General features: G+C 37.6%; 1 protein-coding gene across 1 annotated transcript; it reads right to left on the bottom strand.

Annotated features, from left to right (window-relative positions):
• Positions 1-427: 427 nt before the first annotated feature.
• LOC122071408 lies at positions 428-21596 on the bottom strand. Its single transcript, XM_042635752.1, has 12 exons — positions 21195-21596; positions 20758-20822; positions 10567-10639; positions 10367-10385; positions 10095-10214; positions 8978-9047; positions 8621-8664; positions 8464-8505; positions 2095-2154; positions 1875-1942; positions 904-961; positions 428-782 (listed from the first exon to the last, which is right to left on the bottom strand). The coding sequence occupies exons 1-12, from the start codon at positions 21479-21481 to the stop codon at positions 690-692; spliced, it is 999 nt and encodes a 332-aa protein (XP_042491686.1). The 5' UTR covers positions 21482-21596; the 3' UTR covers positions 428-689.
• Between the last annotated feature and the right edge of the window lie 1972 nt (positions 21597-23568).

The raw sequence follows: 23568 nt of genomic DNA on the forward strand, positions 1-23568 counted from the left end.
TAATCGTCCCCATAATTTAAGACCCTACACCGTGACTGCACCCATAAATTTCTCAAAGGATTACCAAAATCTGATATATTTTTTCATTTTTTATTTTTGGTTTCGGGTGAGTGGCACATTTAATATAATCATGTCAATCGGTTCAGTTTCAGAGGGTTTCCAGTCAATTACCAATCCTGGTCGGTTTCAATCTAGCACCCATCGGTTCACTGCCAAATGCCAAATCTACTGAATGTTAATAAGCTTGGACCCAAAACTGGGTTGTTTAACAGACAGTTATGCCAGTTTCAGTTTCAAACGGTCAGGTCCAACCGGGTAAGCCAGTGAGGTCCATATCTTTACAGTCCTAGATTCAAGTATCATGTTGCAGCAGAACCAAGGAGCAAGTCATAACAGGAGAATCAGCATTGAAGATTGAACCATTCAATTTAGAAATTCAAGTATTAGATTGCTATCACAATTCATTAACAAACTTCACTAATCAAGAATGACATTCAAACAGAGGAAAAGAAAAAAAGGAATATACTGTTCGAACTTGCTGTAAAAAAAGTGAACTGTTTTATTGTGGATGTATACATTAAATATGTCCTCTTTTTTCTGGACAGATTTACAAGATGTCTATAATCACTATATAATCAAAACTATAGAGATGGCAAGAGAAAATCCCAAAAATTGTATGCAAATTGTTCTTATGAGAGTGCATAAGTTGCCCTGAGATAGTCTACAATTTCTGCACTTTCAAACATTTTTACTCCTGTGTTCGGATCTTCTAAATATGGTACCTGTTCACAGTTAAAATTTAAAAGATAAAGGATTCCACATGAAATAATTTATCAATATGGGAATTTAAAAGGTAGACAAAACAGTGTATATAAATTTCATAAACATTAAGAAAAGCAAAACCTGAAAATGTCCTGCTTTCTGATAAAGTATCTGACGTTTTGGGCTGCCACGAGCACAACTGCAAGACAAATTGATATTAGTAAAACAACAACGAACAACATCATTGATCAGTTAACCAAGGACTACTTCGGCATGGGTCCATACTTGACCCCACAACCGTATGGACTGGGTCATATCAGGGTTGAATGAGAACCATTCAACTTTCACCGAAAGCAGTGAAGAGCACTAAATACCCAGTGTGAATGGCCCCAAGGAGATAAGAGGCGTTGAACTCAGAACCACACGCTTCCCAAGGCAAAGGTCCCTTGCCAACTCCGCTACCCCCTTCGGATTGTGAGGAAAAGGAAATTGAGTACATTCTCATGATTCACAAGGTAATAAAAGTCAATGGGCTGATCCCCAACTCATGCCCAACAAGCCTGCTCAACTTCGAGACCTTCCTAATCTGTTCAAATTTCTGTTGGCATTTAAATCACAAAACAGAACTATAAAGCAAAAGGTGGATCAAGTAACGTCGTCAAGTTAGGGTCAGGGGGTCGCAGCTGATCCATTTTGGCCCAAACAGCCCCAAAAAGCATCCATGAAGTATCTATAACATCAGTATGTAAGAAACTAAGAATGCATCAAGCATGTTCAAAGAATCCAGATACAGTTTTTGTCTGCATCATCTCTGAAAGAAGTCTTGCAACCATCAACAACAAAAAAAAACTCAGCCTTATCCAAACTTAATGGGTTCGGCTTATTGCAACCATCAACAATTACCACAAATAGCCCAAGCCACTGTTTCCCCCATTGCCTTTGGAAGCATCACTAGTAATCATTTTTCAAGTTCTTTCAGATGGATATCATAATTTCTTATTATTGTTTTTCTTTTCCTCTCAGATACGCTAATGAAGTATAAGTTGGATATGGTGTCTCTGCTCTAAGTTTGCTCATTTTGCATCCTTTAATCTTGGAGGTCAACAAAATACCTGTGAAGTATGTGCGGTAACTCAAACTCAACCAGAACTTCCCGTACAACTTTGCAGAAGGGCGAGGCCTGAAAAGGCATATTACCATTTCATATCATGACTTCAAAGAAATTATGCTAGCAAAAACTATGTAATAGAATGGGCAGTTCATAAGACTAGAAGTTTAAAACAAATTAGAATTTCAAAATTGGAACTATCGAAAATATTTTCATCATCTAACCTCATAGGCCCATAATTCAAGTGGTTTAGGAGGCATTTTTGAAGGGATGTATGATCCTCCCTGCAAAAATAAATGGGCTCAGGAAAATGTTAGATAAAATTAAAACTAAATTCTGAAAAGCTTTGAATAAAGATGTCCTTATAGTAGTTACTCCAACCAGGGCCAACTTTCAATAAGTTACAACCCTTCCAATACATTTTTCAATGTATTAAATCTTGATATAAATCATGAGTTAAGCTGGATAAAGAATATCCCCCTAAATTAATCAAATAAAGGTACAAAGATGCAGAATTGAAGACATATTCCCAAAGGAAGAGGGCTACCTAAGCCCCACGATTTGGAGGGCTAGAGTAGCCCACGGCTCTTGATTTGAGGAGTTGTTTTGTTTATGTTTATTCCTTGTATTGGTTCAGCTGGTTGAACCAATTGGTCTAGTTTAAGTTGCTTGATCCAATCTAAGTCGCTTGTCTTTATTCTCTTAGACAAGCAATTAGTTTCCTTTTTTATTAGTTTCTATTTTCTTAAAGTAGATTCTTCTTGTAACCAAAGCGACTATCGATTGGGTTGTTTCTATTTTTGAAACTTTCCTAATTAGTGATCAGCTTTTTCTCTACTATTAAAAGCAACTCTTGGGCACCATTTAAGTCCAACGATTTTGATAAAAACTGCTGCTTTGCTGCTTTCTTCTTCCATGGAGAAACTTCTTGTGTTTGATCAAGAGAATGGGGTTAGTGTTTGATCTAGCTGACACCTTGCAGTGAGAAGCCCAGGTGGATCATCTTTGTTCGTTTTCGTGGATTGCTGTTGTTATACAAGTTCTTGAAGATCTATTACTATTTTCCCATTCATTGAAGTCTCAGTTTCAGGTCACTTTGAAAGAGCATGGCAGAGAACAATCAGTCAAGGCTTCCAGGACCCCCTGATTCGATAGGTACAATCATGGAGACGTTCCAGCAGTTGAGTGCAAGTCAAAAGAGTAATGAGGATAGGTTGTTAGCAATGGAGGCTCAGAATCCTACCCTTGCATATGATACTGATTACTCATACTACACCTGAGAATAAGAAGGGAAATCCAACACACTCTATAGCCCAAAGACTTCAGGAGACCTGCTTTAAGAGGTCTATAGAGAGTTCCATAGTGCAGCCTACTTTTGAAGAGCATGCAAGGAACTGATCGACCTACACATAACCAACATACTGGTGATCGTTCACAGAAGGCCAAGCTTGAACTCGAAGAGTACACTAAGCACAACCCCCAGGTGTTCTATGATTGGTTGGCAGTGTTGGAGGATTATTTTGATTGGGTTCATTATTCTGAGGAGAGGAAGATCAAACTAGAACGCATTAAGCTAGTAGGTTCAGCACGTGAGTGGTGGAGAACCCATGAGTGAGACCTTGAAGATCGTGGTAGAGAACCAATTACCTGGGAGGAGATGTAGCAAAACCTAAGTGATAAACACTTCGCACCTACTTTCAAGGCTCGCCTACAGGACCAGTTAAATTCTCTTTGTCAAGGGAATATAACAGTCATAGCACGACAGAGAACAATAAATCAAGGCTTCAAGGACCCCCTGATTTGTTAGATACAGTCATGGAGACGTTCCAGCAGTTGAGTGCAAGTCAAAAGAGTATTGAGGATAGGTTGTTCTTAGCAGTGGAGGCTCAGAATCCTACCCTTGCATATGATACTCATACTACACCTGAGAATAAGAAGGGAAATCCAACGCACTCCATAGCGCAAGGACTTCAAGAGACCTGCTTTAAGAGGTCTATAGAGAGTTCCATAGTGCAGCCTACTTTTAAAGAGCACGCAAGGAACTGATCGACCTACACATAACCAACATACTAGTGATCATTCGCAGAAGGCCAAGCTTGAACTCGAAGAGTACTCTAAGCACAACCCCCAGGTGTTCTATGATTGGTTGTCGGTGTTGAACGATTATTTTGATTTGCTTCGTTATTCTGAGGAGAGGAAGATCATACTAGAATGCATTAAGCTAGTAGGTTCAGCACGTGAGTGGTGGAGAACCCATGACTGAGACCTTGAAGATCGTGGTAGAGAACCAATTACCTGGGAGGAGATGAAGCAAGACCTACATGATAAACACTTCGCACCTACTTTCAAGGCTCGCCGACAGGACCAGTTAAATTCTCTTTGTCCAGGGAATATGACAGTCGCAGCATGGTAGAGAACAATCAATCAAGGCTTCCAGGACCCCCTGATTTGATCGGTACAGTCATGGAGACGTTCCAGCAGCTGAGTGCAAGTCAAAAGAGTACTGAGGATAGGTTGTTAGCAATGGAGGCTCAGAATCCTACCCTTACATATGATACTCATACTACACCTGAGAATAAGAAGGGAAATCCAACACATTCTATAGCCCAAGGACTTCAAAAGACCTGCTTTAAGAGGTCTATAGAGAGTTCCATAGTGCAGCCTATTTTTGAAGAGCACACAAGGAACTGATCGAACCAACATACTGGTGATCATTCATAAAAGGCCAAGCTTGAACTCGAAGAGTACACTAAGCACAACCCCTAGGTGTTCTATGATTGGTTGGCAGTGTTGGATGATTATTTTGATAGGGTTCATTATTCTAAGGAGAGGAAGATCAAACTAGAACGCATTAAGCTAGTAGGTTCAGCACGTGAGTGGTGAAGAACCCATGAGTGAGACCTTGAAGATCGTGGTAGAGAACCAATTACCTGGGAGCAAGGATTGAAGTATTGGTATCGGTCGCCGTATCGATAGATCAAAATTAAGATACGTATCAGAGGGTATCGTATCGTATCAGAGATACGCTAAGATACGCTAAAGATACGCACATAAATAGATATGAAACACCTTTTTAAACACTTGTGTAAAAAAATTGTTAAAAAAGCTATTGATAACATGTATTATGCATAAACACTAAATTGAGGGTATCGCACTAAGAATTCAAGGTTTGTAGTTGTCCCATAAGTGTAAAATCCTTGTTCCCAACCTTGATTTCCACTTTAGTTAGAGAGAAATATGGCTGATAGCAACTTTGGAACAAAAACCCCTCAAAAAATCATGTTTTCTAAAAAAATACCCATCTTGGCCATTATATGACCATAGCGCACTATATCGGTACATACCGATACTCACCGATACATATTGATCGATACATACAGATACGTACAGATCGATACATACAAATACTCACCAATACTTACCGATACATACCGAAACGTATATTTCACCTCTATTTTATATTTTTCATAGAGTATCAGTACGTATTGATAGTGTATTGGTGCATATCGGTATGTATCGTAGGCTATATATAGATACGAAAGGATTTTAAAAATTTCATGTATCGTATCGGTCGGCTAAATTTAAGATACGTATCGGAGGGTATCGTATCGGTATCGGAGATACTTTAAACCATGCCTGGGAGGAGATGAAGCAAGACCTAAGTGATAAACACTTCACACCTACTTTCAAGGCTTGCCTACAAGACCAATTAAATTCTCTTTGTCAAGGGAATATGACAGTCGCTAAGTATATGGAGAAATTCGATTTTCTCTCTTCTCATACCAGCAGTAGAGAGAAGGATGTATAGGTACTATCTCGGTTTCGACTGGGATTATAGCCTGATATCCACAAAGCCACTAGTGTTGCAGATGCATTCAATGTAGAGGATTGTTTTGAGAAAGGTCTTCGTGCAAAGGAGTTAGTAGCACCACTAGAAGAAGGTTTGGTTTTCAAGTTGGGGAGAACAAGAAGAATTTTCCTACAACTAAACCCACTACTTCAGCCCTACATGTGCCTCAGTTCCTCCACATAATGATAACAGGGGGAAGACACCTATGACTAGTGGCGACAAGGTTCAATGTTATTACTGTCAGGAAATTTAAGACTTTGCAAAAACTCGTACAAATCGTCAGAGAGTGAATGTTGGCTGAAATTGAAGGAGCAGTAGAAGCTGTTGAACCTGATATCTTCCCATACTCACTCGATGATGGTGATTTTTGCGGGGATGACTATGATGCAAATGATGCAAATGATGCCAATGATGACGGTACTTATGGTATTCATGTAGTTAGTCATATCCTGGTAGTTGAAACCAAATGAGAGGATTGGCAACATAATTGCATTTTCTACAGCCACATGCAATCAGGAGATCATACCATAGTTTTTAAGGCGGTAAGGCGATGAAGGCGTTTGAGGGTCTTTCGGAACGCCTTAGCGATCAGGCGGGCATAAAGCGTCGCCTTATCAACTAAAGCATTCCTGTGTAATTTTTTTTATAAAACCAATCTATTTGGCTAAAATCCTAGTTGAATCCTATTACTCATATGTTAAATAAATATTAAAGGTTCATATTCATACCAATGTAAGATATTCATTAAGAAAACAAATCAATAAAGTGAATAAACTAAGTTCATCAATCATCAATTATATTAACATATAATATAAATACATAATTATGAAACAAAATTAAAAATATAAAGAAAAGAAGACATAAAAAATACAAGTATTTATTATACTTACCTCTATGATGCCAAAATGAGTGCCTAAGCCCTAAGATCATCCACTATATTTCTACTCCTGTCAAAGAAGAATGAAGCTCACCGGAGCAAAATGGTCGCTTGGATCAGTGGTTCTTCCTTGTTCCTTGATTCATTCTCAAAGCCCTTTCTTAAAACCCTTGACAAAATGCAAACCCTGTTTGTGAATCGTGTTTTTGTTTTGTTTGTTTTTATTTTTTGTGGAGTAAAGTTGATCCCATACATCTCAAGTGTTAACAAAACCATACACCTACCAATAAAAAATCTATATTTGGAATCTTCATAAGTAATTTTAAAAAAAAAAACCCATAAGGCGCCACATCACACAAGGCGGAGCACTGCCTTACCATCTCTAGACCGCATCAGCGCCAAGGCACTACTAAAGCGTCGCCTTACTAGCACCTTAAAAACTATGGATCATACTAATCAAGTGATAGTTGGGTCAATGTTAACTTGGAAGCATTTGTGACAACAGCCAACTTGAACGCCGAGAAGCATCCTCAACTTTATAAAATATCATTGCTGAATGGTAACACTCTAGAGGTAATCAACGATGTTCTGTGCCTTTGAAGCTTCATTCGTATGAGGACGTATGGGATTCCTATGAGGCTCACTAATATTTTATTTGGCTAACCGTGGATGTATGACAATGATGTTATTGTTCAGGGTAAGAAAAATCAATGTGTATTGGAAGGGTCTTCATGCTGTCTTCCATCCAGTGAATGTTCCTTTGAAAATTTGAAATGCGGCAACGTAGATCGTTGAGGACCAACCAAAAAAGCACTGATACTTAGAAGAAAGTGTTGATTATGTCACAGAAGGAGATGTTGGCTATTCCACAGAAGGAGTTTATCCATACAAATCATGATACAAGAATAATTGGCCCTCACTACTCGAGAGGTCACTCCTCAACATGAGATAACACTTTCAAATCCTATTAAAGAATTACTTTCTGATTTCTCTAACTTGACTCCTGATGAGTTAATAGACAAGCTGCCTCCTATGCGGGGTATACAACATGCAATTGACTTGGTACTGTTTCAGTCTAACCAAATCTTCCAGGTTACCATCTCAGTCCTACATAGTATGCAGAGCTCCACAGCAAGTTGATGACCTATTACAAAAGGGTTTATTGAGGAGAGTTTACGTGCTTGTGTCGTACCAGCATTTACTCATGCCAAAGAAATACGTATCATGGAGTATTGGAGTATGTGTGTGTACAGCAGAGTTATCAATAAAATTATCATTAAGTGCAATTTCCTTATACCCCGTCTTGATGACATGTTGGACATTCTGTCCAAATCTAAGGTTTTCTCCAAATTGGACCTTTGGAACAGCTACCATCAGATTCGTATTCGGCCAGGAAACGTATGGGAAGACCTCCTTCAAAACTAAGGATGGATTATTCAAGTGGAAAGTCATGCCTTTCAATCAGATGAATGCAACCTAGTACTTTCATAAGGGTTGTGATCAAGTACTTCGTCCCTTTGTTGGTCAATTTTTGGTTGGTTATTTTGACAATATCTGGATTTGCAGCAAGCATTCAGATAACCATATCGACCACTAAAGACTAGTCTTGAGTTTACTCGACATTGAGAAATTATACATAAATCTCAAGAAATGTTCTTTTATGCTGCCCAAGGTTATATTCCTTGGTTTTTTTGTCTCGACAAGAGGTGTTGAAGCTGATTTGGAAAAGATAAAAAGTTGGGATAAGGCTGAGTTTTTTGTTGTTGTTTGGGAATTACATATTGAATGGTCTATTTCTTAGATATTCTCACAATAGACAATCCAGCAAATTGAATAAGACAGAAGAAACCAAATAAGGTGAATCACCTTCCCCATACGGCCAATCATGGCAAAGCCCTCAGTCAAGGTCTGCAATAAACATACAAGAGTAAGGTTGGAAAAATTCCAAACACACTAATGAACACTCGACTAGATTCAAAGGCACAAAGCCACTGATAGAGAGTTTAAATAAAATCAAGCTTACAGTCAGTAGCCCGAGAGACAACGTCAAGGGGATAGTTCCATCACCTACACATAATCACATAATCATAATTCACAACAACAAAAAAAGGTTAAGAGAGGTTTTGAACATAGAAGGAATAGGCTAAATAAATTGAATTAGTAAAACAAAATTACATCTATTATTAAAACTAAATTATATATATTAGATGGTAACAACATGAGGGTACACACTTGGTATTCCCATTAAAGTAATAATAACACTTTACATAAAAGGATTGCATCTTTTTTAGCTTTAGATTTGCCTTATAGGACTCAGAGATCTCAAAGGCATGTATTTAACTGCAGAATGAAATAAATGGATAAGTATAAGCAAACACACCATATTTTCCAACCAGATACTTGATTATGTCATCTGATTCATACATTGCAACACCTGTGTTGGGATCTACCTACAATTGAAGAAAAGTTTTCAAAACAAGTTAAATCCAATTTGATTTACAAAATCAAATTATGAACTAAAGAAAGAGAAAACATGGTCATGCATGAAAAGTGTACTTGAATCCAATAACGAAATAGAAGATTGGTTAGTTTTTATCATCTGGTTTAGTAACTTACAAGAACTAATCGCTCCAGTGAAATTTCACAAGGTTATATCTCATACAGTTCTATATATAAAGGATAAAATATTTTGAAGAAATTTAACTGAAATTCTGACAGCTGACCCCATTTAATTGGGATAAGACTGAGCTGAGTTGAGTTGGGTTGAGTATCTGAAAAACAGACACATAAGGCTAGCCAGATTAAGAAATAGGTTGAGGACATGAGGCATTGAAGTTTAATAGGGTGAGAGTTGTAAAGCATAGCTAAGGGAAATTAGGTTTAAAGTAAAAAAATCTACCTAGTGTTAGCCATTTTCTCATATTTTTCTTCCAGAATTGTTGAAGTTACTAAAACAAGTAACGTTGTTAAGTAATATTCAGAAATCTTAAATATTTCAGTTTTCAGCTTTGCCCTTGCCCTTGTTCTTCTTTGAGGACAAACCTCCCTCAAAACCTAATCCAAACTTGATTACTCAGAATCTCATCAAGCTTCCAGGTGCTCTTTTTAGTTTGAGGATGGTTGCTTGGCTTCTTCAATTATACCAACTGTTCCCTCAGAGTGGTGATCTTCCTCAAGCTTATTGCAGTCTACAGCTTTCGGAGACAGTTGAGTCTTTAGATCCTCAAAAATCATCTTTGATTCCTCAACTTGCACCTTCAACTCAAGGAACTTCATTTTCTTCCCAGATGTGATTGTTGATTTTTCTGTCGTTCCTTCTCTCAGCCTTTAGCTAATCTAGAGCTGCAATGAGTTTTTGAGAACTCTCTATCTACTATCTAGAAATACAAGTTTGGCTTTACATACTTGGTAGGCAATTCGTTTGGATTATGATTGCTTATTCTTATCAAAGTTTGAAGTAGTGAGGAAGTAACTCATTATGGTAGATATTATCACACCATGTAAGGAAATTGCTTCTTTCCACCCATCTGAGCAACCTTGGGGCGAAAATTTGGACCATTCTTTGGGCAAGGATAGAAAAGAACATCAAGATCCAACACGGCAACAATTTCTCTGACCTGTAATAAAGACCGAAAAGTTTCAGTCTACACACACCACAACAAAAAGGAGACAACCAAAAAAAAAAGACATGCCAGTAATTAAAGGCATTGTTTCAAAATAGAAGATTATTTTTCAGAAAATAAATAGAAACTGCTTAGGGGTTGATTACCTTCCGACAAAATGGACAGCTGTAGTTTCCAATGTCGCCCATGAAAACCCATATTTGAGGAAAGCAACATATGCATTCAGTCTCATTTCATCACAAATACATTAAATTTACAAAAACAAAACCATGTAATAAGAAAAGTGATGTGAAACCAAGCATGCAACAGACTGATACCATCTACCACCAGTGAGAGCTTAAAGTACCTTTCAAATTCATAAATCTCAATAGGACTCTCCGGACGAGGGCCTAATTTTGATGTCTCCTTCAGCTTGAAACCTGTGCATATTAGTAATCAGGAACCAAGTCAGAGGATCTTCCCACCACATCTATGTTTCTGTAGAATGAAATTCAATCACAATTCTCAGTCTTGATTCTTGGAAATATTTCAACAGGGGGAATGCAATAACATTTTAGATACTCTTTTTTTTTCCTTTTCGTTTTGGGTGGGGGGGAGTGATAACCTAGAGGGGGGGTGAATAGGTTATCCTATTCAAATTTAAACATTATCCTAGTGAATTTTAAACATTTTCAATTTATGGTTCCCAAAATGTAATTGCAGAATAAAAATTGCGGAATAGTAAAACACTCACAATTACTCAACACCAACGTTTATAGTGGTTCGACTCAACTCGAGTCTAATCCACTCCCTACAAGTTCCACTTGTAAGGTATTCCACTAGCTTTCCCTTTCAGTACAATAGGTAGGAAAGAAAACCTTTACAAAATCTTGTTTAGGACAAAAGTATCCTTACAATCTCTTTCAAGGTAGAGAGGCACATCTTACAATCCCGTTTTACCGTGGAGAGTCACCTAACTCTTTTTAGGATAAGAGGATCCTTACACAATCCAAATTACAGTCTAGGAGAATGTCAAAAAAATAATAAAATAAAGAAATGGAATATAATGGTTCGAGTTTACCTCGTGCGGTGTGTGCAAAAATGAATATGCAAATGTACGCTTGAATGCACCTTTTGTAGTCTCTCCTAAGAATGAACTGATGAGAGAGACTTTTGCTGAAGTCCTTGAGTTCTTGGAGAATGTGTTTGACTTCAAGAATAACCCCAATAATGATAGCAGTTGATTCTAACAAATGACTTAGATATGATTGCTTAATGCTCTCTTAATTGTTAATTATTAAAGTCATTAGTGGGATATTTATATAGGCAGAGGCTAGGCTTAATTATGGTAATAATATCACCCAATTTGGAAGGAGAATAATTTCTAACGGATAGAAATTTTCTCAACCGGCAATTGCCGCTTCCTAGTCCAGCTGTGTGAAACTAGCTGTTAGACTCATAAATATAGCCGTTATATAGCCGTTGGAGTCTTTGGAGGTCAACCGGCAGTTGCCGCTTCCAACCGGAGGTTGGCGGTTGCTCTTTGTGGGCGAAGTTATATACAGGCATATGATCCGGAATTGATCCGGCTAGCCGGTTCAATTTGTGATTAAATCTGGAAGTTGCCGGTTGGCCGTTGTTTGCATTTTCTGATAAAAAACTCATCACAGAGGCAAAGCGGTAGTTGCCGGTTTCCATCCGGCAGTTGCCAGTTGACCTCTGTTTTGTGTTTTGACTGTCTGGCAGTCACACAAGAAGGTAAAGGTGTCTTGGGCTGTTTTCCATGATTAAGCTGCATGAGTGTAGTGCGTGTGGGAGTGTGTGAATTACAACCTAATCTAGAAGTATCGAACTCTTCAATTTCTTCAATTTCTTCAATTTGAGATCTTCTACTTCTTCAATGCCACTTAGAGCTCTTCAATAGTTCTTCAGATTCTCCATCTTGAGTTCTTCTAATTTGGCAATCCCACTTGCATCTTGGGCTTCATTGAAGTGCTCCTCTACATGGTGCTTCCTCAATGTGATCCTTTACATGACACTTAGAGAGAGAGAGCTGTTAGAGCCCTACTTGTTTGTTATCATCAAAGCCTTGATGGAGAGGGGTATTCCCAACAGGGAGAACATCAGTAATATAAAGACAACTACGGAAATTAATTTACATCAGAACAAGCACCAAAATGATAGAGTAACTCACCAATCAGAAAGTGGCACATATTCATAAATCATGACAGCTGGACTGTTGGGGATAACCATTGCCTAATCAGTTATAGATAAATTCCAAGATGATAACCCATTGGCAACAAAGAAAAGAAACAGACAATTTTCTACCTTAGCAAGTCAGTGAGGTCAAGTAGAGAATAAGCTCTGTCATGGACAGATATGGAACCCCTATACTATAGTTTGTACTTTAAAGAAACAAAGATAGAATGCATTATCCTTAGTTATTGTATCCGTTCTATTCTTTCAAGTTTAGTTTATCAACTCTTTCAAAGTCAAGAAGATTTCTGAAAAAACATTGTTAGGATAATGCATACTTTCATCTGGACTCTATAACTACTATTTTTTATCAGTTGAGAAGTTCAATTAAGTAGATACCAGCATTTTTGTTCTTGTTACCCCTTTTCACCTTAAATCCACTTTATTTTATTTTATTTTATTTTTTACTTTTTTTGAGGGGTGGTTAATAAAGACTGGTCTAAGATAACAGGATCATAGCACCCAAAAAGTGATCAGATTTAAAGGAAACTTCATATTTGAATAAGAGATGATGCACAACAGGGAATATCTTCAACTAACCGTTAAACAAATGATAGAAAAACTGAACAACTTCAAAAATTATTTGATATTGCATGGATAGAATAGAAGAAATAAGATAGAAGAAGAATATGACTTGAAGAGTCTCACCCCAAGCCTAGGCTAGTATCTCACCAACCACCTTAACCTCTCACCAGGAACATAATCTTACTGCAGTCTGGTTTTCAAAAATAAATAAATAGATAAATAAAATAAAATTGTATAAACTCAATTTCATCAAATTGATGTCAAATGCTTATAAGCAGTTCTTTTTATGTAGAGTTTGGGAGGGTTCTAGACCCTTATTCGAACTTCCTTCTAGACTTAATAGCATGTACATTTCCAAGGACTTACATTGGGACTCAAAAACAAGTTATTAAATGAACTTTACGTTTTCAAGGTCTTTCAAAACTAACAATGAAACTAACCTATTGGCATCCCCAAGAACCTATTGACATTTGCAAGACTTGGACTAGATACAACTACCTAAATAAATTGGTATGGACCACCTATCTCTCACATGGGTTGTCAAAATAGGCCATTACAATAGAAACATAAAAAACCAATAAACTCATTAGGCACTTATTTAACCTATAAGACTAGGATTTGGGCATGTTCTGGTGTGAATACTTGTTGAAATTCTCTTGATCTACATCAGTTCTTCCTGGCTTGAAAGCATTTGACTCCGACGAATATAGAAAGGACATGTAACACTCATAAAGGTCTAGGGAGATGCGCTTGAAATCATCTCCATGAATCCATTTAGAGTCATGCCTTGGTCGACCTTTCCATTTGCAAGGAAAGAGTGATAACTGCCACATTTTCATGTCATGGTTAACTTGTTGTCAACGGCATCTTCAATCTAGTCCTGATCCGATGAAGCAAATTGTGGCAATCGACAAGTATGCTCAGTATCACCCTCATCAATGTGATGTTCCTCTTATAGAGTAAAACCAGCAACATCAAAAATATTGCTAATGGGCATATCCAGTGGTAACCCAAGCATGTAGGAATTAGGTCCGATTTTCTTGAGCACCTTAAATAGACCCATCTTCTGAGGGTGCAACTTTGTGTTGATACTGGGTGTAAACCTCTCTGGAGAAATCCATACCATGACTGTGTTGCCTGATTGAAACTTCATGAACCAGCGATGATGATCAGCTGCATCCTTGTACACATCATTACTGATTGCAATGTGTTGGCGAAATCTGTGTGAACATCAATGATTGCCGAATGAACTCATCAGCCTAGACACTAACTCGCACATAAAGAGGGAGAGGTACCAAATCAATAGGCCTCTTGGGCTGAAGACCAAGTACTATCTTAAAAGGTGTGAGACCCATGGTGCAGCTGATTGAACTAGCGAGCAAACTCAGCAATGTCAAGAATCGATGACCAAGTCATCTCGTAATCTCAAACAAGATGCTGTAGAAGATTACCTAAACTTCGATTCACAACTTACATTTTTCCACCAGTTTGTGGGTGAAAAGCCGTAGAAAATTGAACTTTGTGTTTGTCCTTGACCACAGAGTTTTCCAAAAATAACTCATGAACTTAACATCATGATCAGAAACAACTGATTCTAGCAGTCCATGTAGTCGCACCACTTCTTTGAAAAATATGGGTGCAGTATGACTGGCAGTATAAGTATTTCGACAAGGGACGAAGTGATTCATTTTTGAGAACCTATCTACCACCACATAAGAGTCGTGCTTTTCCCTAGTAATGGGCAATCCAAGCGCAAAGTCCACGCTGAAATGCACCCAGGTGCATGTGGTATAGGCAGCGGAGACTACAGTCTTATATTTTGCTTTGTTTCTGTTATCGCTTTTTGGGTATTGTTCACATGAATAGTAACTCATACTGTCCACATGAACAGCAACTCGTGAACAGTAAAATGTCCTCTTCTCTCTCTCTCTCTCTCTTTTTTAGGACTATTCTGCCTCATGTAATGTGTTGCCCTACTATTAATATATTGAGCCTGAAGTCTCTATCAATTTTGAGATCCAAGGTCTGTAGCCACCTCCCCTGTTCTCTCTCTCCTAGTTTCTTGTTCTCTAATTTACATGGTATCAGAGCATGATCTCTAGGGACTGCTGCACTTAGGAATATATCTCTTCTTCTTCTTTTTCTTCTTTCTCATTGGTGATCAGGATCAACAACTTTCAAGGGTTGCTGTGATATTGAAAGAAGGGTGTTTTCACCCCCTTTAGCTCTTTTGAAAGTGACCTTTCTTTTGGTATGTGATCTGATTGACCTGAGGTTATTTGTCAGCCTTATTTCGTCGCTTCTCATGATGTGGTGATCTCCACATTTGTTCTTTTTTTTTTTTCTTTTGGGATCATTTCTAGTGTGTACCAGGCTGGCGGTATCCATTACTGTTAGCGATTTCTTTATTGGCTGCTGTTGAGGCTGGCAATGGCTGAGAATAAAAGATGTCCTGATTGAAGTAGTGTCCTCATCCTCCAACCGGATTACTAAAAATAAACTAGAAGGAGAAATAATTTTCAGCAATGGAAGGAAATTGTTCAATTGGTCCTCATAGGAAGAGATCAACAGGTCATCTAACAGGAACTAAACCCACAGGGGATACAATGTGGGACATCATTGATGTGAGGATTTTGGGACAGATGTTGAACTCCATGGAGAACCACATCATAGATCTGGTCACCCATATTGATACGGTGAAAGATTTGTGGGAATATTTAAATATTTTGTATTTGGGGCTGAACAACCTCTTTCGCATTTATGAACTGTCTCAAGAATTTATTGGGCTTAATTGGAAGGGTCGCCTATCACCCACAATTTTGCTGACTTTAAGAGAATATATGTAGGACTAAATTCACAGCTGATGTCAAGCAGATGCAGAGTCAAAGAGATAATTGGCTGTTATGGGTTTTTTGGGCTGTCTTGGACAGGAATATGATTCAGCCCGGGCTCAGATTCTTGGAGGCGATAAGGTATCCTCTCTCACAGATACCTTCTCTTGTGTCCTACGGGTATCTTGTGAGAGCTCGCATGATGTTGCCAGTTGCCAGTGTAGATGGTTTGCTCTAGTGTTTGAAATAATAACCGTGGAGAAGGAGGTCGTGGCACTGGTAGAGGCCAAGATTCTGGCACTCAAACTTCATCTGACAGTACTGGTTTTGTCCGTACCAATCATCACTGTGGCCAGCCCAGGCATATCAAGCGTTTTTGCTTGAAACTTCATGGCAAACCATCTGAGCAAAAGTTTGTCAATTCAGCTGCTATATCTGAGCCTGCTACGCAATCCCAGCCCACTACACACTCCACCATCTGAGGGAAAGGTAGTGGTGATGACAAATGATGAGTGTGCTTATTATCATCAGTTTCAGATCTCCCAGCCTTCCACTTCTACTTTTGTTCAGACAGGTAATGCCATTGCATGTCTCTCTAGAACTACTGGATACTAGATTACCGATTCAGGTGCTTCCAATCACATGTCAAGTGTCTCAAGTTATTTTTCTTCTCTCTAAACATCTTCTTCCAATGTTACCTTAGCTGATGGTTCTTTAGTTAAGTTTACAGGCACTGATCTTGTTCATCTCAATTCTTTATTGTCATTATTCTCACCTATTTTGTATCTTCCAAATTTTCCATTTAATCTTTATCTGTTAGTCAACTCACCAAGACCTTTAATTGTTTAGTAACCTTTTACCCTGATTAATGTGTGTTTCAAGATCTTACGACGAAGGATACACTTGGTAGAGGATGTGAGTCAGGCGAAGAGGACTCTCCTTCAGTTGCCTGCTCTAGTGTTGCATCTCCTCACCAAGTTCATTGTCATCTCGGTCATCCTTCTCTCGAAAGCCTGAAGAAACTTTGATGGAGGGCCGGTCGGGATAGGGAAGAAAATTCCTAAGATGCTCAGAGTTGCAGGGGATAGGGAGAAATCGCACAAAGAAGGGGGGAAGAAGAATCAAACACACAGCCCTCAAGCTCTCAACACTCACTTAATTCATCTTTTCAATCTCTAATTACTCAATTGGTTACAAGCATATTAATAGGAAATTGAAAAACTCTAATATGGAAAGAAATCCTAAAAGGAAACTAACTCAGAAGGAAAAGAAATCCTAAACCAACTCTAAATAAGAAACTACTATCTCTTACGTATCCTACTTGAAATAAAAGATTACATAATATTCCCAAATAAATAAGATTTAATAAAATCCTACAAAACCAATGACTCAATATGGGTCCGATTCATCTCTGTTGGATACCCAATGGGTATGGATCGCTCCACTGGTGCGTATCTGCCTCAATTCCCCCAATGTTGAAAAAAACTCGTCACGAGTTTTGTAGAAGGGTAACAATAAAAGCTCACGAGTGGGGGTGAATTGCTCTTGTCTACAATGTGAACAAAATCCAAGATATGAAGTGGTGGAGGTGCATTCAAGTCTGGAAAATCATGGGGAGAACAAACTCTTGGTGGTGAACAACTTTTATCGCACTAGTTGCGTCATCACTTGCTCCACAATTTTCTGGGTTTCTTTTACCACTACTGGTTGTGCCACATGTTTGTCCACATCTACTTCACCATCTGAAGATTCTATCATGTTTGACAGCTTATCATAGAAGGTGTCATTGCTACTGGCAAGCTCACGGACACCTGTATGGAGATTACAAAGTTTGGCGCGCAAGGTATAGAGATCATCTCTAATCGAAAGGAGTAGAGCGTATCTATCTACCTCCATGATGTAGCACACACAGTGGCAGATTTGTAATTAAGTTAAAATTCTTAGTGAGTGGCAAAGATGCAATATTGAAGGTTCAAGTAACAATTCACAAAACTTATGGGTAAAGGGTAATATTGGAAGCAAGACAAAACAATGGGATAGAAAAGGATAATGAAGGAAGGGAGGGGTATTTAAGGAAAGAAAAATTAATTAAAGAAAGGCAAGTCGTTGGGTGTGGGGTTTTACCGACAAAGAAGGGGAAAAAAAGGGAAGGTTTCTACCCCCTCGGAGATGGAGAACCAGCAATCTCTGCTCTGTCACCAGGGGAACCAGCGAGCACCACTGCAACAGAGGAGGGATGGAGGCGGCAACTGCAACTGCAATGAAGACTTTGACTGAGCCTTTCTCCTTCGCCTGGAGGAGTAGCTACTCCAAGGCAACTCACGGGAGCCTTCGAACAAGGTATGTAAGTTCTCCTCTTTCTCTTGCTTTCTCTTCTTTTCTTCTGTTCTTTTCTTCTCGCTTCTTTCTTCTTCCTCTTCTTGTTTTCTCTGAAATTCTGTTCTTTCTTCTTCCTCACCTTTTTCTGTCTTCTGTTTTCTGTTTCTGTTTCTGTTTCTGTCTCTGTCTCTATCTCTGTCTCTATCGCTTCTTCTTCTTCTTCTTCTTTCTTCTAATCTTTTTCCATTTTTTCTGGTTCTGTCTATCTCTCTTTCTCTGCTGTGCTGCTTTTTTTTCTTCTTTTTTTTCCACTAGACAGAACCCTAAAACAAGGAAGGGTTTCGAAGGATTCTCTCTTTTTTTTTTCTTTGCTGCTGTTGGAACCCTAGAAAGGGGGCTCAACCGAAGGCAGTTGGGAGAAAGGGGGGTGAGACAGGGGGTTGGGTCGATTCAACAAAATCGATTTTTTTTTTTTATCTTTGTGGAAACCAAAACAGAATGGGAAGGGAAGAAAATCCCTGAGATGCTCAGAGTTGCAGGGGATAGGAAAAATCGCACAAAGAAGGGGGGGAAGAAGAATCACACACACACAACCCTCAGGCTCTCAACACTCAGAACTCAATTCATCATTTCAATCTCTAATTACTCAATCGGTTACAAGCATATTAATAGGAAATTGAAAAACTCTAATATGGAAAGAAATCCTAAAAGGAAACTAACTCAGTAGGAAAAGAAATCCTAAACCAACTCTAAATAAGAAACTACTATCTCCTACGTATCCTAATTGAAATAAAAGATTACGTAATATTCCCAAATAAATAAGATTTAATAAAATCCTACTAGACCAAGGACTCAATATGGGTCCGGTTCATCTCTGGTTGGATACCCAGATGGGTATGGATCGCTCCACGGGTGCGTGTCTGCATCAAACTTTATCCTCCTTTTAATTCTTCCCTAGTTTAGATTGTGAGTCCTATCAATTTGGGAAGCCTCATTGTGTGAGTTATCTTCCTAGAGATAATAAACATGCTTCGCATTCTTTTGCTTTCTTTCATTTAGTATGGGGTCCAGTTGTTTCTCAGTTAGAATTTCAGTACTTCGTTATATTTGTTGATGATTATTCAAGAGTTACATGGATTTATTTAATGAAGAATCATTCTGAATTATTTTCTATCTTCTGTACATTTGTTTCTAAAATCCAAAGTCAATTTGGCTTCCTAATTCGTGTTTTGCGTAGTGACAATGCCAAAGAATATTTTTCTGACCCCTACACTCAGTTTATGGTTCAGCATGGTGATTAATCAGTCTTGTGTTGATAATCCTCAAAAAAATGGAGTTGTCGAATGCAAGAACCAACACTTGATGGAGGTTTACTCGATCTCTTCTCTTTGAGAAGAAGGTTAGTAAATCTTTTTGGGTTGATATTGTCTCAATTGCATGCTACCTTATTAATCACATGCCTTATTATGTGTTACATTGTGCAATTCCTTATTTTGTGTTGCTTCCTTCTGCACCAATATTTTGCCCTACCACTAAAAGTCTTTCGGTGTGTCATACATTTTTCGTTGTATCATCCAATGCCAAACTAACAAAATACTAAGTTTCAACAATTTTCCAACGCATAATTGAGCTTAATAGAAAAATGGTTTCGCTAAGTGGTTCATCTACTTGGCAGGTACCCTTCAAGTAAATAAGGAAAAGGAAAAAAGAAATGAGGATCATAAAGCTCCTTAAAAACAAATTGAAAGAAACAAAGAGCTTCAAGATGGCAACAGAGGAAGAGACTCAAAAATCAAAGTAAAAGGATGCAACATCCAAATGGAAGGCGGTAAAAACCCTTTACACCGCATTTGGAGGAAAGACAAACTCCTCAAAATACTACCATTCATTTTCTATCCAAAGCATCCAAGAAATAGCATGCAAAATATATCCCCCACAAAATGCAGTGCCAACCAAAAGGGGATAGTGAACAGCTCTCTACACCACTATTGGAGCAAAGAGAAACTCCTCATAAATCCTGGTATTCTTTTTTCTACCCTAAAGCTCCAAAAATAGAACATGAAATACATCCTCCACAAAATTTGACCCAAAAGCAACGGAACAAGGATCACCGGATGATTAAATATCCAAATTGTGAAAAGAAAAAGGAAATAAATGGCTAATATCAATGAGCTTTCTCCAAAATGAATGATGCATAGCAGGACCATAGAAAGAAATCAATCTTTATGGAGGTCCATGAGGGAGCAGCGTCAGTCAGAGGACCATAGATAAAATAAGTCAAAAGTTATACGCATATAGAAGAGATTCATTAAGTGGCTAAACAGAAATCTTATTCTGCAATTAAATGTTTTGTCTAAAATGTGGACAATATGAAGCATTTTCAAAGTTTTGGACTTAAGATTTTGTTTGGGGTTAAACTTCAAGTAATCAAACTTAGTACTGTTATCACTGTATAATTTTTCTAATGACTATCACTCAACATCTTATTCCTTCATTCTTCTTCACCTTTTTTTTTTTTTCATGAGATCAGACAAACATCCTTTGTTAACGAAAGGTGTATTTCCCTTCTGTGGTTAATAGTTAATAGAAGCATGATGGCTACAAGTAAAAGTAAGGCACCATATCACCTGCAATTTCAAGTGCATACTCGCCCGGTGGGATTTCAGCAGGAGGCACAAAAGACACAGAATACCTGCCAAGATGAATTTTCCAATACAAGAACTTCAGAAACATGCTTAAAATTACAAGTAATTCTATAGATGAAACATGTATTCACGAGAACAATCTCCACATAATAATGAAAAAAAGGGTAAATAAATTTCAAAAAGATCAGAGGAACAGATACATATAGATAAACAAATGCAAGAACAACCCAACCCACCAGCCTATCAAATTCTAAAACAAGAAAGACTAAAAAAGGAGCAGAATCATATATTCAAGTTATTGGTTTCATCATTTGCCCATTTCGTACTAAATTAACGAATATATCGAGCTTGTTAATCCCAATTAGACATCCAGAGAGAGAGAGAGAGAGAGAGCAGATAGAAATGTAATCGATTGATACCCAGAAACAAAAACTCCGGTCCCGAGACGAAAGATAAGAGCCAAAGAAGCCCCGAAAATGTCTAGAATCTTGTCAGGACGAACTGCCAAGCGCTTCGGTTCTGGAGGCTTGAAATTGGGAGGTGGAGACAAAATCGGAGAGGAGGAGGAAGAAGAAACAGAGGGAGAAGGTATGGCTGTTTCTTGAATTTCCGCTGAGACTCTAGTAGAGAACCTTCCTTTAGGTCTCTTCATAGTCAGAGGTGATCGGGATACAGTCAATGGTCGGAAATTGAGAACCCCTGCCATGTTTCCCGGGTAGTTTGAGACTGAGGTTACTGGGTGAGACTGTGAGAGCAGCAGAGGGTACAAGTACAACTAACTCAAAGATGGAGCTAAAATTCCTCAACTGTTGATATGACCTTATGTCCTTATCCTTTAATTATGCATCAAAACATCTTTAAAAATGATAGGATTATTTACATCAACTTTCCTGGCGATTGCTTATATTACATCCTCCCTTCTAAAAAATTATTTATTACATTTAAACTCAAAAAAGTAACACTATTAGACTAATGTTAGTTTTACAATATAAAAAAATAAAATTACCCTTCAAGGATTCAAAGATAAAGACAGAAATTAGAATAATCATTGATGATTTACAAACCTGAAGAACCAAGCTCATAAGTATGAAGGTCTATTATTGTAAAAATACATAAGAGAACACTTATTCAATGACATAATTCATTATATATTTATACAAAAATACATGATAAGAAAAGGGTAGCGAAAAGAAATGAAAATGAAAAGGTAAGAAATATAAAACATTTTCTCAAGGTAAGGGCCACAACAGCATCATTTTCAACCTGCAAAAAGATGGAGAAATTCCTAAGTAGCATTGTAGAATAAACAAACATTTCAGGTTTAGCCATTCTCTACAAGTACAAAGAAATATTTTCACAGTAAGCAATGTCCGGAATTGCGTTAATATACAAATAAGATTAGAATGTTCAAAGAAATAACAAGAGAAAAAAATGCAATGCATTAGTACCTTCTGAGCTGCCAATGTCTTTGAGTCATCCAATACTTCATTTGTTGTCACGGATTAAACGTTGATCATTATTGGTTGATCAATAAGTATCTACAATTTCTGCTTAATGTCTTGAATTGTTTCAATTGGATCAAACAGCAAAAAGTAGGTTGTCTTATCACGTTTAACTCGAATATACATAGCCTGCAACAAAATAATAAAATATAAGAATGACGAAGCATGAACATACCATTTGGAGATTTCTCTATGAGTGAGAAATGAATCCGACAAACCCCATAAGAGCTTGATACTGATGATGTTCCCCAAATGGGTTATGGAGAAAAAAATGAAAACGAAGAATCAAAAACCATAATCACAATAAGAGACAGTAATTTCAATCTAGATTAAAGAAAAACAGAGAATTCGAATTATACTACTTGAATTGAAATTTCAAAGAAGAAGAAGAAAAGGAAGGGTAATTTTGTCTTTTTGTATTTTAAAACTAACACTAGTTTAATGGTGTTATTTTATTGGGTTTAAATGTAATAAATGATTTTTTAGGGGGGATGTAATATAGACAACGCCATGGGAGGTTGATGTAAATCACCCAAAAGGATATAGATTGAAAAGAGATTTCTTTCACACCAAATAACATTGGAATTTTTAGAATAGCTAGAGATTTCCCTCCTCACCTTAGAAGTAACAAATTCATGCCATCCTCCACATTACATTTCCCTTTTTTTTTATTGTTAAATCCACATTACATTACCAAGGGAATAATTTTTTAGAAGAAAGGGAGAAAAAATAAAAATAAAAATAGAAACTACAACGCTCAGACATTCACTAGCTTATATCTTCATCCATTCATGTAGATAATTAACAGTTCTACCCAAAAAAAATGTACAGTGAATTCAATGCCGACTTGCAATTTCTCCTTAAAGAGTAGGCGTCAAGAGGTCAATAGATCAATTTCTGTCACATAGGTATGTGAGTTTGTATTTAATGTATACCAAATTACCTATATCGAACAGAACTTAATTAATTCGATACAATACTAGTATAAGATTCCTATACCGAGATATTATTTGATACAGTATCGATATGGGACGTGATTTAAAAAACACACCATATCATACTGAGACCATACTAAATTGACACCCTTAAACCAACCCCCCCCCATCTCCCTATCAATCCCCGTAAAGTCTCATTGGGTAGCTCATTAGGGGAAAAGTGTTGATGAGGTATATATATGATTAAGAAGTAAGAAAAATAGACTTTTTTTTTTTTTATTCAAAACAAAGAAACATGAAAGACTAACTAGTATTCATATACATCATATCTAACTTATGAATCGACTGTTTTTTAG

Source organism: Macadamia integrifolia, unplaced genomic scaffold, assembly GCF_013358625.1.
Source record: "Macadamia integrifolia cultivar HAES 741 unplaced genomic scaffold, SCU_Mint_v3 scaffold_218A, whole genome shotgun sequence".
NCBI lineage: Eukaryota > Viridiplantae > Streptophyta > Magnoliopsida > Proteales > Proteaceae > Macadamia > Macadamia integrifolia.

What these genes read in the sequence shown, in the direction of transcription:
- LOC122071408 (XM_042635752.1), bottom strand. Translation starts at nt 21,481, where the DNA reads ATGGCAGGGGTTCTCAATTTCCGACCATTGACTGTATCCCGATCACCT. An exon ending in TTGAATTATGGGCCTATGAG is followed by an intron (nt 1,943 to 2,094) that starts GTTAGATGATGA and finishes ATGCCTTTTCAG; the next exon opens with GCCTCGCCCTTCTGCAAAGT. An exon ending in AGAAAGCAGGACATTTTCAG is followed by an intron (nt 783 to 903) that starts GTTTTGCTTTTC and finishes AACTGTGAACAG; the next exon opens with GTACCATATTTAGAAGATCC.